At 37.7% G+C, this 15,169-nt stretch overlaps 1 protein-coding gene across 1 annotated transcript; it reads right to left on the bottom strand.

Annotated features, from left to right (window-relative positions):
• Positions 1 to 5,338: 5,338 nt before the first annotated feature.
• LOC126175291 (ATP-dependent (S)-NAD(P)H-hydrate dehydratase) lies at positions 5,339 to 14,884 on the bottom strand. The gene is made up of 2 exons (XM_049921956.1): positions 14,466 to 14,884; positions 5,339 to 9,350 (listed from the first exon to the last, which is right to left on the bottom strand). The coding sequence occupies exons 1-2, from the start codon at positions 14,771 to 14,773 to the stop codon at positions 8,669 to 8,671; spliced, it is 990 nt and encodes a 329-aa protein (XP_049777913.1). The 5' UTR covers positions 14,774 to 14,884; the 3' UTR covers positions 5,339 to 8,668.
• Between the last annotated feature and the right edge of the window lie 285 nt (positions 14,885 to 15,169).

The following is a 15,169-nucleotide window of genomic DNA, read 5'->3' as shown; positions in this document are numbered from 1 at the left end:
CGATCTCTCATTCTCAATGCTGTGTCGCAGCACCACCTTTTGAGGTGATTTTGCATTAGGCTTCAGTACTGGCACACAACGCTGTGGCGAATTATGCTTACTACCTGAGCCCCAATCTTACTGTTACTCGCTCCTGTGAACGGCAATACGTTATGGAGATCTTGGTGCCTCTTGCATCCATCTAGAAAAGGTAATGATTTTACTATTTTATATTTCTAGTTTTTACTGAGTTTAACGAAGGCAATGTTGGCCTGATATATTTGATGATACCCTTTGGCTACACTGACTCAAGGATTCATCTAAGAAATACCAAATTAAGGTATTTGCTCTTTCAGTAGGTGATCTGTTTATACATGCTTATAGGTTATCCAAGTCTGCACAACGTGATCGCAATTCTTAAACAGATGTATTTGTTCTCTGTTTTCTATGTAGATAACCTGAAGATCCCTAAATAAGGAGAAACGCATCGTTGAAAAATAATTACAAAAAAACTAAAATTGCTACCAAAACTGTTTTTAACCAGTACTGTTAAGCACTGGTTTGCTGTATACCACATATGGATTGGAAGAATTTCTGAGTTAGGCAAGGTCCAATATTGGTCTTTGGTTGAGCCTGGTAGGGTTGGAGGCGAAAAGGTGCTTCCACTGTAGGGACTGGGAGAAGGTCTTTAACAAGTCCTACACGACTGAATTTGGGAGTGGGGCAAATGGTGAGGCCTTCGGAAAGGAAGGTCTTTAACAAGTCCTACACGACTGAATTTGGGAGTGGGGCAAATGGTGAGGCCTTCGGAAAGGACTGATATTTCTGTGGGGCTAAGGCTTCTGGAGGAAAGGTTTGTGACTGTGTTGCACGTCTGTTTAGGCACTGGATTCTGTGTGGTGGTTGGAGGGAGTTTTGGAAGGTGTGGTAAGTGTAGTAGGTCTGCGAAACAGGGTTTGTCAGCTATGAGGGGACTTGGTAGAGATTTAGAGGTTCTTGTAGAGGTGGTGGACAGTGGTACTCCAAGGCGGGAGTAGGAAGTGAGTAGGATGCAGAGCTTTTCGAGGTGGCGTTGTGCATGTTGCTCAAGTGCCTGCAGGGCAAGATTTTCAATGTGTGTTATGGGTTCCAGGAATTTGGGATTGCATAGCAGGAGAATTCTGCAGATGGAGGGAAGGTACTGCAAAGTGATTTGGGCCTAACTGGGATAGTGAACCAGGTGAAGGGTTTAGGATTCTGGGTTTTTAGGATGGTTCCTCTAGATGGCCTAGCAGTAGGTTGGCATAGGATGGTGCCATGCAGGTGCCCATAGCCGTACCCTGCGTTTGCTTGTAGGTAATGCCTTCAAAGGAGAAGTATTTGTGGGTCAGGATATTGTTCCACATATCAGCACTTTAATGTGAAGATGGTAACTATATGAAGGACTTTCTTATGAGATGAAGTTTGTTTACACAATCATCATCTTTAAATGCACACACACTTGATAAGCTCTAGCTTAACTGGGAGAGTGTATTTTAGATTCTTTTGGCTGTTGCACAGCTAGTATTTGATTGATGAACATCGTTGTGATATGAGGTGACTTGAGGATGTGGATCTGCAGAGTGAAGGACTGGACACGTTGAAGGTGATGAGAGTGAATCACAAGTGTTTGTTTAAAGGATGAGTTTTGCCATTGTTGGACATTTTTCATAAATTAACTATAATAACAGTTTGGAACAATCACAAATTATGTGCAGACCAAGTTTTGTTGGATTTAGTTAAGGTTTTTACCAAGGTGCAGATTTGTGAAAGCAATGGAGGGTGCAAGCTCAGTATATTTAGTACTATTTATTTCTAATGATCAACTTGTGTTAATTAATTTGTGACAATAAATTCATGTCCTTTACAATGGATTTAATAACATGGAAAGGTGGATTATGATTTTTAAAGTGAATGTATTTGGTTTTAAATAAACTCTGGAACTGTTCTTTCTTCAAGTTTTCTTCTCACTAATATTATATAATGTTGACCAAAGCTTTATATTGATTGTATTTGTTAGGACACACAGGCATTGTTAGGCACAAATACCAGCTACAGATGTGAGCTCCTGTTCTAGTGTACTAGTCAATCAGTCCTCTTTCTAAATTTGGATGAACTAGCATACTAAATACTGGCAAGGAACTTATATAATCCTCCGATTCTTCTTCCTGTGGAAGCGTTCTTCTCTGCAACTGAAATTACCACCAAGTCATTGCTCTCCACAAATTTTGGAACATGGAATTGTTACTGACATCATAGTTTTTAAATCAAATCTGATTATATTAAGTATCAGAGCAGGAAAAATTAGATATGGATATTTTACAAGTATTACTACGGCCCTTTTTTTTTAAAAAAAAGAAAAAAAAATTGCCCACTACATTTCATTACTTAAATCTTAGCCAATCCATGTTATAGTGGAATCTTCCTTAAATTACATTATTAGGGGCTAATGTGCCAATGGCCTTGCTGCAATGGTAACACCGGTTCCTGTCAGATCACTTTAGTTAAGTGCTGTCAGGCTGGGCTAGCACTTGGATGGGTGACCATCTGGTCTGTCAAGTGCTGTTGGCAAGCTGGGTGACTCAGCTGTTGTGAGGCAAACTCAGGAGCTACTTGACTGAGAAGTAGCGGCTCCAGTCTCGTAAACTGACATATGGCCAGGAGAGCGATGTGCTGACCACATGCCCCTACATATCCGCATCCAGTGACACCTGTGGGCTGAGGATGACTTGGCAGCTGGTCGTTACTACTGAGCCTTCCGAGGCTTGTTTGCACAGAGTTTAGTTTTAGGGGCTAATGTTGTATCTTCAGAAACATTGCAAAGTAGTTTCAAAGAAACATGAAATGACATATGTTATATTAGTATCATAAAATGTAAGAAACCAAATGTATGTATAAAATATATTACTTTATTTAATAGCTCTGAAACACTATCAAATTTCCAAGATGTAAAAGTCCATAAAAATAAATTAGTCATGTGACACACACACCTAATGGTATTTGCACTGAGAAAGTTTGCTGCAACTCAGGTTGTACAAAAAGATTATACACGGTTTTTCTGCAGTATCACCTACCAATACCACCCCAAAGGCATCATGAGGTCAGAAACAGAATTGCAAGTTTCCATCAGACACCAGTAGCAGTCATGCACGGTCTCCAGCAGCTCCGTATCACGAGTGCTATCTGCCGCAGCAATATAGGCTGACCAGCGGCAGCCAGACACCCACTCACACTTGGATGCTCTCTTCTATGTGAAGCTATGCAGACACTGCCTGGTCTTGGTTTCAATACCACCATTAATGCTTAGTTCAGAGAGCCTCTTCCTTGCTGAAATTTAGAGCTGGACTCTTATTTATTGCTGTATCATTTGTAATAAGTCTTTGTACACTACAATTTAAGTAAATCCTCTGTTTACTGTGTTATCTTGTTCACTAATTGTTTCTCCTCCAGTTCACCTTTTCTATGATGACAGTTACCACACCACTCTGTAGCGCACCTTTCCTTACCACTGTGTATGAAGTCATTTTAAAGATCAGAACTCACGGATTACAAATACTTCTTAGAATTAAGTGCTTTATGAAACAAGGTAAAAGAAATTATGTAACTCACTTCTAGTAGTAAATAAAGTTTTTTTTCCATTTCACAAATACAGAAATGGACCTTCTGAAGCAATGATCCACGAGTGATGAAATCCATAACAAAGTAACAAACCTTTAAGTATAGGTCTCATCTTAGTTTCTGACCACCAGAAAGTCAACAACTGTGTTATACAAGATTACATTATAAAATTTCACTGGCTGTTGTTGAGAACATTCGTATTTACTATATATTTGTGTGCACACTCCACCTGTACGTGCATGCCCAATATCCTAACAGTCCCTCCTAACCAGACAAGCACACATTACAAACTGTATGTAACTAAATTACAAATAATACAATGAATGGGCACAAAATTCAACAGCAGCATCCAGGTGAATGCCAACAGACTGACCTGGAAATTGTTGGAAAGAAAATTATATTCTTCTCATTAATGAATGAAGTGTTAATTAATGAAATCACCATTGCATATAGATGATAAAACAGTTTTACCATTGCCATCTTATTTTGTATCTACAAACTAAGGACAAGAAACCAGAGATTGTAGCACTTATGGAAATATAAAACCACTTCTCTAATTTTTTGTTTGGAAAAAAAATGGTACAAAAATAACGACTCTATGCCTCAGACTGTGCTTCTGTAATATATAAAACAATTTTAATGCAAAAAAGGCTCAAAATGTTTACAATAAAGACAAAAAGTACCACCCAAGAATGAAAATCTAGAGCTGTAGATAAGAATTAAACAACTAATTTAAAAAAAAAAAAAAAGAAATAAATAAAGATATATATATATGAGGGGGCTGACAAGACATACCATATATCAGGCGATACAAAATAGTGGTTCTAAAAGAACACACAATCTAACATTGATAAACAAATGTAAGAAACAGGAGGTCATAATGAAATTTCCACCTAAATTTCTAGTGAAGGGGGTGGACCAACTACGCTATGAAGAGTCAATCTCCGACTGGATAGTTCAGAAGTTGTTCGTGTCTATGAGAATAGCACTAATGATTAAAGAATTAAAATACACACTTGTATGCAAATTGTTATGTTAGGCCAGTATTACACTACCACATTTCTTTGCCAGAGTTGGCATGTCAAATATTTATGCCAAAGAAATTTGATGGTGTAATAGGGAACTTTGTCAAATATTACCTTCCATCAAATAAATATGATCAAATCTAGGGCCTTGCCATAGATCTGATCATAAAGTCACTTGTCTTCTGTTCACTGCAATGTGAAATGCAATCACTCGGAATGCAAGCATCACTGCAGCTATCTGATGCCAGTAGTTTGTAAACATGGCTGCAAAGTTTAGTTGGTGTGTGCCATTGACTACAAAATTAATAGAAATATGAAGCTGATGAGGTGCTTTACAATGTGAGGCACCCTGAGTATAAAAATAGATTGGGAAGACTAGCGAGCTTCACAAAAAATTGTGGTCATTAGCCGTGAAATATGTCCATGCTGCACAGCAGATGATATAAAAAAGAAAATTAATGGCCCCACTCAAGCTACTCTCAAGAGAAAGCAAAAGTCCATATCAGCACACTTATTTAATTTGTATGTGTATGTGTGCAAGTAATGTTTACATGACATACAAATGTTTTACATAATTTTGTTCACTTAAGATACTTTAAGCATACAATAATGTTTAAATAACATACAAGAAATTTACATTTTTTTATTATTATTGTAGATGCTTAAAAGCAAAAGTATATCCAGTACACAGGCCATCTACCGAAATTCCAGGACCAGGCCACAGTGGTCTGTATGTAATGTAGAGGATACAGAAAGTGGCAGTGAACAAGGAACACTCATTTTTGAGGTAGGTGTATTTTTTTTTTTTTTTTTTTTTTTTTTTACATTTTACATTTACAAAATGTGATTGTCTTGGCAGGGCACTTTCCCAGCATGAACCTTTCTCCCATGTACTGGATGTCCAGAGGCTGCTTGGAAAACTACAGGTCCCATTTGCTGCAGGTACTCAGTGTTTTGTCACTCAAGATAACTGCAGTTCCCTGCTATGGTAGGCACCGTTTCCTGATGAATGTACATGTGTTTTCTCCTCTTGGCTAGCAAGTTATGCAGTTTGCAATCAGCTAGTGTTATTGTAGGAACTTTTTCTAGACATAGATTAATGGTAGTAAGAAAAATCCTGAAACGACTGGCAAGAATGCCAAAGGTGGCTTCCAATAGTCTCCTTATTTGACAACCTGTATTTGAAAAACTTTTCTTCCTTAGTAATTTCCTTCAAGGGGTATAACTTCATAATGTTGTAGTGAAAATGAAAGAAAAGCATCATGTGCCACTGGAGTTGTAATGTGTGTGTTACCCAGCTTTCTGCCTTCAGGAATGTTCAGAATAGATCAGTCAATGAGACTCTCCCATAGTTCACTTTTTGAAAACACTCCAGCATCACAAACACGTCCATTAGTTCCTACATCAACATACAAGAATTTGTATGTAGCATCTACCATGGCAAACAAAATTATGCTCTTAAAGGATTTATAATTGAAAAAGTGAGAGCCACTAGCTTGTGGACTTTTGATGTGAATATGTTTTCCATCTATTGCTCCTATAGAGTTATAATGGTTCCACTTTTCCTCGAAATCATTTGCAATTTGCTCCCACTCTTCTCTGCTTGTGGGTACCTATAAACAAAATTAATATATGTCTAAGATAATATGTAACAAATGGTTTTCATTTTTATATTTATAGCATGAAGTAGAGGCTCAATATTCTTTAGAAGATGAGATGGAAGTTGCCTACAGTGAGCCACAGCCACAACCACAGCCCCAGCTCCAGCAACATGAACAGCTTCTCACAAAGAAAAGAAAAGTATCACCAGATGTTCTTCTGGAGGGCGCCAAAACATTGAGGGCAGTGGTCAATATGAGCAGAAACCAGTCCCACCCTGCCTGGGAAGATAGAGTGTCTTTGCCACCCACATCACAGATGAACTGTGGGAGGTGGATAATATGGGGAGTGAGGTTTTCGTTAGGGGGCATTATGCACGCAATAATCATTTGCTGATGGGCAGGTGGGATATGCTGCTGGCGACAATTCCACAATCACAGCCACAGCCATCCACCTCTGGATACATTGAAGCAACTTTTCAGAAAGCCAGAATACAGGAGAAAGACACACTTTAATATTAAAAAAATTCTGAGCTCTCCATCCTACTATGTCTACTTTTGAACTCCAGATGCATCAAGTTAAAAAGTGTGTCATCAGTTTCGTACATTTCTATTAATTTTGTAGTTGTTGGGACACAAACTGTATTTATTACATTGTTTAAAAATAAAAATAGTTCTTAATGCACATAAATTGTATTGAACATTTATTTACCTTCACATATTGGTCCTTTTGTGCTTCACACATTTCAGGGATTATTTTAGTTAATGTGTATTGTGGTATTTGAGTGCTGTATTGTAAGCTCTGTCCTACAGCAAGAAATTGGAGAATTACTGTGAGCCTTTCGTCTGCAGATATAGCAATTCTTAAGTGAGTATTCTGCATTGTGATATGAGGAGTCACTTCACTGAGCAAATACTGAAACGTATTCTCACCCACACTTAAGTAATTTATGTGACTTGACATCCTCCACTTGCAGCTCACATAACAAATTCTGCTGAATGCCTTTATCATCTTGTAAAAGTGACAGCTTCACCCAAGTACATTTCCTTTTTGTCCTCTGCTTCTCTTCCAAATACGACCTAGTACAATTGTTGAACAAGCAACTGCTGTGCATAATAACAAGCACCTTTTGTCAGCGATCTTGAATTTTGACAAAATATACAATGACCGAGAAATATCATTTTATAGTGCTATGTCAAAGATTTTTGTCAAAGAAATTTTATGGATGTTCAGTCATACTTCTTTGTGAAAGAAATATGATTGTGTAATACTGGCCTTACAGGGTGTTACATACATAAATCTAGAAAGGTACCATGCACCTCACAGTAAATAATTCTGTTCCTTTAACTACCAAAACTCAAACAATACAGCCTCAATACTTATTGCAATCCACTACACACTGTTACCAGTGTGGCTGTAATCACAATTTCTTACATTTTAATAGATTCTTCCCCTTTGTATTTTTTTCAGTATATGTATGCTTATTATTTTGTACTGCGCACATTGGTGATTCACTTAGCATGTAAGTTATCAGTTTTTATAAGGGAAATACACAAAAAAACATCAAATGCCAAACGAACCTTGTTATTAATGAAAGTGGATACAAGATAAAACTCCTTCCAAATAAAATCATTGTACAAGGAAGGAATCTGAGTAAGCACAGAAATATAATAGTTACATAAAATCTGACTTTTACTCATTCTATAATATGTGACACAATGTTCAAAATATACAGAGAAAAATCAGAATTTGTGATAAATCACTGGAAAACCCAGGACAGAATAATGACAATGTACTATGAGTGGGATAGACTGCTCCTCACAATATAGCGGAGCTGCTGAGTCGCATACAGGCACAAGACAAAGACTGTTATACATGTGAGCTTTTGGCCAATAGGTCTTCTTCTAATGAACAAAACACACACACATTCACAAAAACACAACTTGTACATTGAAAACCACGTCTCTGGCCAGGCGTCAGACCACATAGGTCGTGTGCATTTGTGTGTGTGTTTTTTACATTAGAAGAATGGCTTTTGGCCGAAAGCTCACATGCATAGCAGTCTTTTTCTTGCACCTGTCTGTGACTCACCATCTCCTCTATATGGTAAGTAGTGATCAATCCTCTTTGTAATATTGTTTTTTAGATTTTGCGATAAGTTCTGCAGCAGTCATATGTCAATCAAATAATAATAAAATAGTAAGGAAAAAGAAACACAAAACATAGCAAACACATCAAATTATGTGCTTTCAAAGTTGCCTGTAGTAGCAATGACTCCAGCAAACTTTATAGGTATCTTAAAATCTGTAAATAAAGATATCATTCAGTCATCACTAGCTGAGGGATACCATTTTTCACCAAGCATGCAGAAAATTTGACAGGACCTTTGGTGTAAAAGTGTTCTTTCCAGTGCAATAACAGAAGTGCTCTCATTTTTCAAACAAGCAGTTAAACACAACAGGAATGTAGTGGAGCATATCAGATGTGATTGCTCCTCTGCCCTTCTCAGCAAAGGCACGTGAATTGCAGTCACGTATTAGCTTACAAGCAGCATATGCTGCTACAAGACCAGCTTTTTCTGGTGGTGCAGTCTGTGATGCCCAGTACAAGAAAGTAGCTAAGCTCCCTGACAGCAAGTCTCCCTGGCCACCACAGCGCCTTGGTGAACCACCAGCTTTCACAGCCCAAACACATCCTTCACTAGAAGTTATGGTGTCTTCTTGTCCCTTCTGAAGAATTGCTGAAAATTGCCCTAGTTCTTGAGATAGACATTTTGCCTGAACCGTTTTGTCTTCTTCTGACCCAGATGTCTCACAGAATGTTTTCACCAGTCGAGGGAACTCTACTACATTAGGAGTAACCACAAGTATTCCAGGATAATTTCGCAGAATATCTGGGTACTTTCCAGCGAGGAAGAGGCCATCTGCATCCACAACAAGGGGCTTTTTCTCTGAACGCCATGCTTCAACAATTCTTGCAGTTGAATCCAAAATTTTTGGATCACGACCTAATCCAGGACCAACAACCAACACATGAAGGCGTTCCAACCATGGAAACACCTGATCTGGTGCATCTGGAGCATCAAGCACTGGATGGACAATCAAATCTGGGCTGTAATTATAAAAGAACAGAACCTCAATTTCAGCATCATTTACACAAAACAACTTTTCCTTTAAGACAGTTGTACATTTACACATCCCGAATCAGATAAAACATATGTCTTGATGTTGTCAAAAATGATGCTTCAGGAATATATAAGTGCATGAACTAAATGTATGCAAACAAAATGAAACTGACAAAACAAAATACAGTGCAGCAGCATTGTATTTAAACAAGTTACAGCAATTCAGTCACCTAAAGAGCTTTTGATGTGAACATCACCTAATGAAACTTCGTCGCAGATTAAAACTGTGTGTCGGTCCACGAATTGAACTCTGGACCTTTAAGTTTTGTGAAAAAGTTATCTACCTACTGAGTTACCCTGGCACAACTCACGACCCATCTCACAGCTTTACTTCCACCAGTAGGTAGGAGATGATGTAATGACAGATATAAATCTGTGAGGATGTATTGTGGGTCACACTAGGGTAGCTCAGCTGGTGGAGCACTTGCTCGCGAAAGGCAAAGGTTCTGAATTCGAGTATTAGCCTGGCACACAGTTTTCATCTGCCAGGAAGTTTCACATCAGTCCACTCTCTCATCAGTCCACACTTGTTGTAGAGTGGAAATTCATTCTGGAACCATATAATCAATTTGTAAAATTATTCTAAGGAGTAAGATTTAGTTGTAGATTTCAGTTATTGCCAAAAACTTCTACTTTATTCACACAATAAATGTCTAGAAGTATTTGTGAGTGTCATTAGATCATTATAAAATTAAGAATAAAGGGCAAATAAAATTTATTTTCCATTATTGAGATGAAGTTTATCTTCTACTGTACACTTTATTTATGTTTAACTTTCACCTGTCAGTCCTACGTAATCTCTTTTTTTTACTTCGACAAACACACTGCTTAACTAAGAAATAGCAACTTTCACTGCTGTCCAGATTTCAAGTTAAACTGCATGCTCTCTAGTAACTTTTAATACAACTGAGGAAGCAGAAGCTTTTCTCCAAGTAGCAGCTTTTGTTCTAACCTACTAGGTTCCATTCTGCTGACAAGCACAAATGGCAGCCTACTAAGAATGTTTCTTTTTTTTTACGGTTATGGGAGTTGCTTTTCTTTCATTAATTTTTACTCTGATTCATTCCACACATATGAAGGTTCTCCTTGATGATGGAACCCATGAAACACAGTGAATGAACGAATGAACCAATTAATTAATGAAAAAGAGAAAGAAACAAACAAAGAAAGAAATGAAAAATAGCTACGTAAGTCAGCTTTCAGTTTGGAGGAATGGAAGGACACAGCACTGCCAGTAAGACCACAACTAGTGAAATACTGTGATGTTTAAACCAAGCTTTAGATTCAGAACATACGTACTTATCACAGTTCTTTAATCACAAAAAAAGTGTCTGTAAAGTTCGAATTAAGGCTTAATTTACTGCTAATGTTATCCCTTATGGTTCCAAAAGGGGTCTGTAATCTTAATCAATGCTTAGTCAGCTCTTGTTCTTATGCAACAATCATAACTTGCAGACCAAAGTGATGATTGAAGGGATTGCCGTGTTACGAAGAAATCTATGGATACCAGTGACTATGCTGGATCCCATTTAAAACTGGAAATTTAGACATCTGGAGGTGTTTCGATTTGACTTTTTTATTTTTTTAATGTAGAGTACTTCTCAAATGTAACCATCACACCACTTCCCATAATCTACCATCATACACCCAGTTCTTACCACGAATGTACTTTCTGTATGTTGTCTGAGCTAAAGGACCAATAAAAACATAATAGGCCCTACAACAAAATCTCATATCAGACACAAAGGAAGAATTTGGGGCTCAAATGTGGCACTGTTGTACTCTTCCCCTCCCCCTAAATGCCAGCAACACCCCTCTCCCCCGCCACCCCCCACAAATTGCTATGTTGACAGTCCCACCTATAGTGTGGCCCAAGTTCAATGTTAAGTTGGATGGTGATAATTTGATAGCAAGATGGCGATGACAATCAGTGTGAATATAAAATATAGGTTATGGTAACATCTGATCTGTATCAAAGCCCTTTCTCTATTAACTCTAGGGATGAGATGGGTATGAAATGGGGGGACATGTAAAAGTGTTTGAACGTGATCTGTTGGCATTTATTTCCTGTATTTCCTTGACCCAGAATGCTATAAGAGTGCAAAACATAATGTATCTCTTTTTCAAGTTGTTCAAAGGATCGAACAGGTTGTGAGAATGGGCTCTGCAGTCAGCCAACAATTTTGTCAGTGTGTCCATACATGGGAAAAAATGCTAGTTACGAAAATAAATTCGATATTACTTTGTCTATTCAAAATTTCACAGATGCCATAGGTAGCAAACTCTTCATTTGGGATTTTTACATTTTTAAAGAAATTCCGTAAGCAGTATGTTGTAACCTTATACCTAGCACATAGAGATCAGTCACAATCTATGATGTTGCTGGATTGGTTGGCAGAGCATCCTTCCTTGTTGTCACCAACCAAGATAGACATTAGGCCTACTGAAGCACCGAGCAGATACTTTTTGGTCCAATGTGCCACCTTATTTGATGATAAGGCTTTACCAACACACTCTAACCACAGAATTGACTTTCTATTAATTTCCAATGTCAATGTTTCTGAGAATATCATAATTGCAAATCTGAACATTTCTCACATTACTGAAGATGACAGTATCAGTGGTAAAAAAGGCCCATATCTCAGAAAGGCAAGCAGATTCATCTCAAAGACACTATTCCAACAAGAAGAAGGAAACACCCTGGCAAATTTTAATCACAACTTTCAGAGACTCTCCCATCAATATCAGTCTTGAAGGAGCTGCAACATCAACACAAGAAAAATTAAAACACATGAAAGAGTCCAGAAATGAAAGGAATAAAAACTTAAAAGGAAGCTGTTTGATTTAGATGAAATTGAAATGATAACTAATCTTCTGCAGTAAGTCTTTCTTAAGATGAAGACTGCTTGGTATATTCTTCATGGAATTCTGTGACTGTGAAAGTGGAGGAGGAGGAAATTAATGTCCTCTTGACAGCAAAGTCATTAGAGATGGAACACAAACTCAGAAAGGGGAAGGAGCAGGAAGAGAATTGGCCATGACATTTCAATGGAACCATCCTTGCATTTTCCTAAAACAACTTCAGGAAATCACAGAAAACCTAAATCAGAATGGCTGGATGTGAGTTTGAACCTTCACCCTCCAAAATCCGAGTCCAATGCGCTAACCACTGTGCCACCCTGCTCGGCATGAAAATCTTAAGGGTGCTATTAGTAGCTAATTTACGATGGCTGCAGTATCACTAATATTCTAGAAGTTACAGTTACACACCAACAGTCAGGGAAACCCAGGTCGACAGCAGGTGCTTTTGAGAGACTGGAGTCAGTCAGTAAAAAGTGGTCAAGGGTGTAGTCAGGTTGCTGCCCAGACACATGCACAAAAATTTAATTTTGAAGCACACTTAGTTTGTGATATAGTAGTATTATGAAGTGTGATAGTCACTGGGAAGCAATTCTGTGAAGCTAAGTGTGTGGAATTGTGAGCCTGGAGAAGCCTCAAGTTAGCAGATTGATACATGCATGGCAGCCATTTGTAACATGTGGTAAACTGATTTTTAATAGGCAACCACATGTGAAAGTTGGGCATTGGACGAACTCTCCAACAATTCTGGATGAAGTAACTAAATAACATCAACATTCTTATTGAGAAATTGATGAAAAGTAACTGAGTATGTGGCTAAGTAGGATAAGTGACATTGGACTGAGATGGACTGATAAATGGCAATAAACTTACTACATTCAAAATAATAAACTGCATTTAATTTGACAAACTTTTATAATTTCAGAACAACTGTTAAATTTAATTCAAAATATGAAAAGGATGCAGCATGCAGGTTGGTTTGGGCAGTGCCTACGTATCTGCTGTAACAAATTACTTCCACTAATTTGATTGGTGCAAACTTGAGTAAGTATTCATTTTTCAAAACAAAAGCAGATATGAGATGTTTACAAATTCTATGACCCACCATTTTCAGACAGTATGTTGCTGTGTTTTGCAAGGCATGAAAGGTGGGATTTATATCTTGTTATATAGACGTTTGAGTGAAACAATGTAATTTGTGCCACAGGACAAAGGAAGTGCTATATTAAAGACTAATGTATTGAAATTAGCTAAACCAGTTCTATTAAGACCAGCTTAACATGCAAATATGCTGTTTTTCCATTGTGATCACAGCACAATATCCATCTTCTATACATTCCTGTCTACTGCTAAGATATATGCTGAGTAATTATCCATCCATTATTTGAAAAAAGCGTCTTTTTGGTATTATATGTATGTTAGCTCACAGAAATACTAATCAATGACAAGGTTGCTGAGTATTTTGTTTTATATATTGCTTTGTGTGTTGCCAAATGCCTATATGCCAGCCAGGTCAGAAGAGTCATGAAGTGTTATGAATCAAGTAGTGCTGGCTAGAGCTTATACGCTTATGCCTGGAACTGCAATAGAAAACATTTTCATGTATCAGTAATGCAACTGATTATGTTTTTTGTGCATGATGCAATTTATTTGCATTCTCTGGATTGTGTCACACTATTGAGTGTGTATGTAATGGAAATTCTGGGATGGTATGGCATCGATATGAAAAGCATAAATCGTTTCTCACAACATAGAGGAGGTGATGACTGTCAGACAGGCATACTGAAAAAAGGGCTGTTAGGCATCATTTAGCTTGTGTGTGCAGGTTAACGCAGTGAGACATGAAGTTTATTGCACAGCTGAAAAATCTATGAACAGAAACTGAGATATAATTTACTCCTTTTCATACTCATTAACATTTCAGTTGCTGGCCCGTTACCAATACAATTAACATAGTAACAAGTGGACTACAAGTGAATACGTTTGAGTGTAGTTTCCTATACTTTTCTATGCAAATTTAAGCTGTGGGACTACAGGTACCACTAACTCCACCAGGGACAAGGAAATGACCCCACGCTGATGTCTGTTCTTTCATTAAATAATATTTGTCACACCTATTGAACGAGAGGCACTGTAACTAACCAATAATACCCGAAACTGCTATCTTTACGTTCGCTTATTACCTGTAGGATTTTATAACAGGTGCTGCTTCTTTACAGCAGAAGACATGGCTTAGATCGCAACCCACTCTGAAAGCCGAGATTGCTGCAAAGTATGGTGCTCCCGTGTATTCAAGAGAGCCACCAACAACACCTATCCTCCCAGATGATCCCTTGTGTCCGTCGTCCCGTAGTGATGGAACAATAGCCTTTGCGGCTTTCATCGCTTCTACTGCTTCCGTATTTACCATATTTTTAATTTGCCGGTATTGACAATTTAAGCAGGAATTAATGCTTATGGATCGTTTCAGGACCCAGCAGAGCTTCTTCATGCAATCCAGTAGTACAGAAACACAGTTCAAAGAAACGTTGTTTTCCAACTGCAAAAATGGTTCAACACTGATTGAGCTATCAATACATATCAAAGTTACGTTTAACAAGTCATTCGTCATTCGTGTAAACGGTACATATGGAACGTAAACAAACTTCCTTCTTACGATCCTTGTAATATCGATGTTATATCGATAATATCGACATGATGCGAGTTTATTCAACTGAATGAAACAAGCGCAAATGTATTGTGTAAAGAGCGGGCATTCATAACAGAAAAGATGAGCTAAATAAAGAAAACAAGTTGTCATAACATTATGGTTAATTTTTACATAATTAATTTACCAGTATTTTAAATGTGAGAAAGCCAAACAATTATCAAATGTTTTTATGCTTTT

This window comes from Schistocerca cancellata, chromosome 3 (genome assembly GCF_023864275.1).
Source record: "Schistocerca cancellata isolate TAMUIC-IGC-003103 chromosome 3, iqSchCanc2.1, whole genome shotgun sequence".
NCBI classification, from domain to species: domain Eukaryota; kingdom Metazoa; phylum Arthropoda; class Insecta; order Orthoptera; family Acrididae; genus Schistocerca; species Schistocerca cancellata.
The sequence above is the reverse complement of the archived record's forward strand: the minus strand, read 5'-3'. Positions and strand labels throughout refer to the sequence as shown.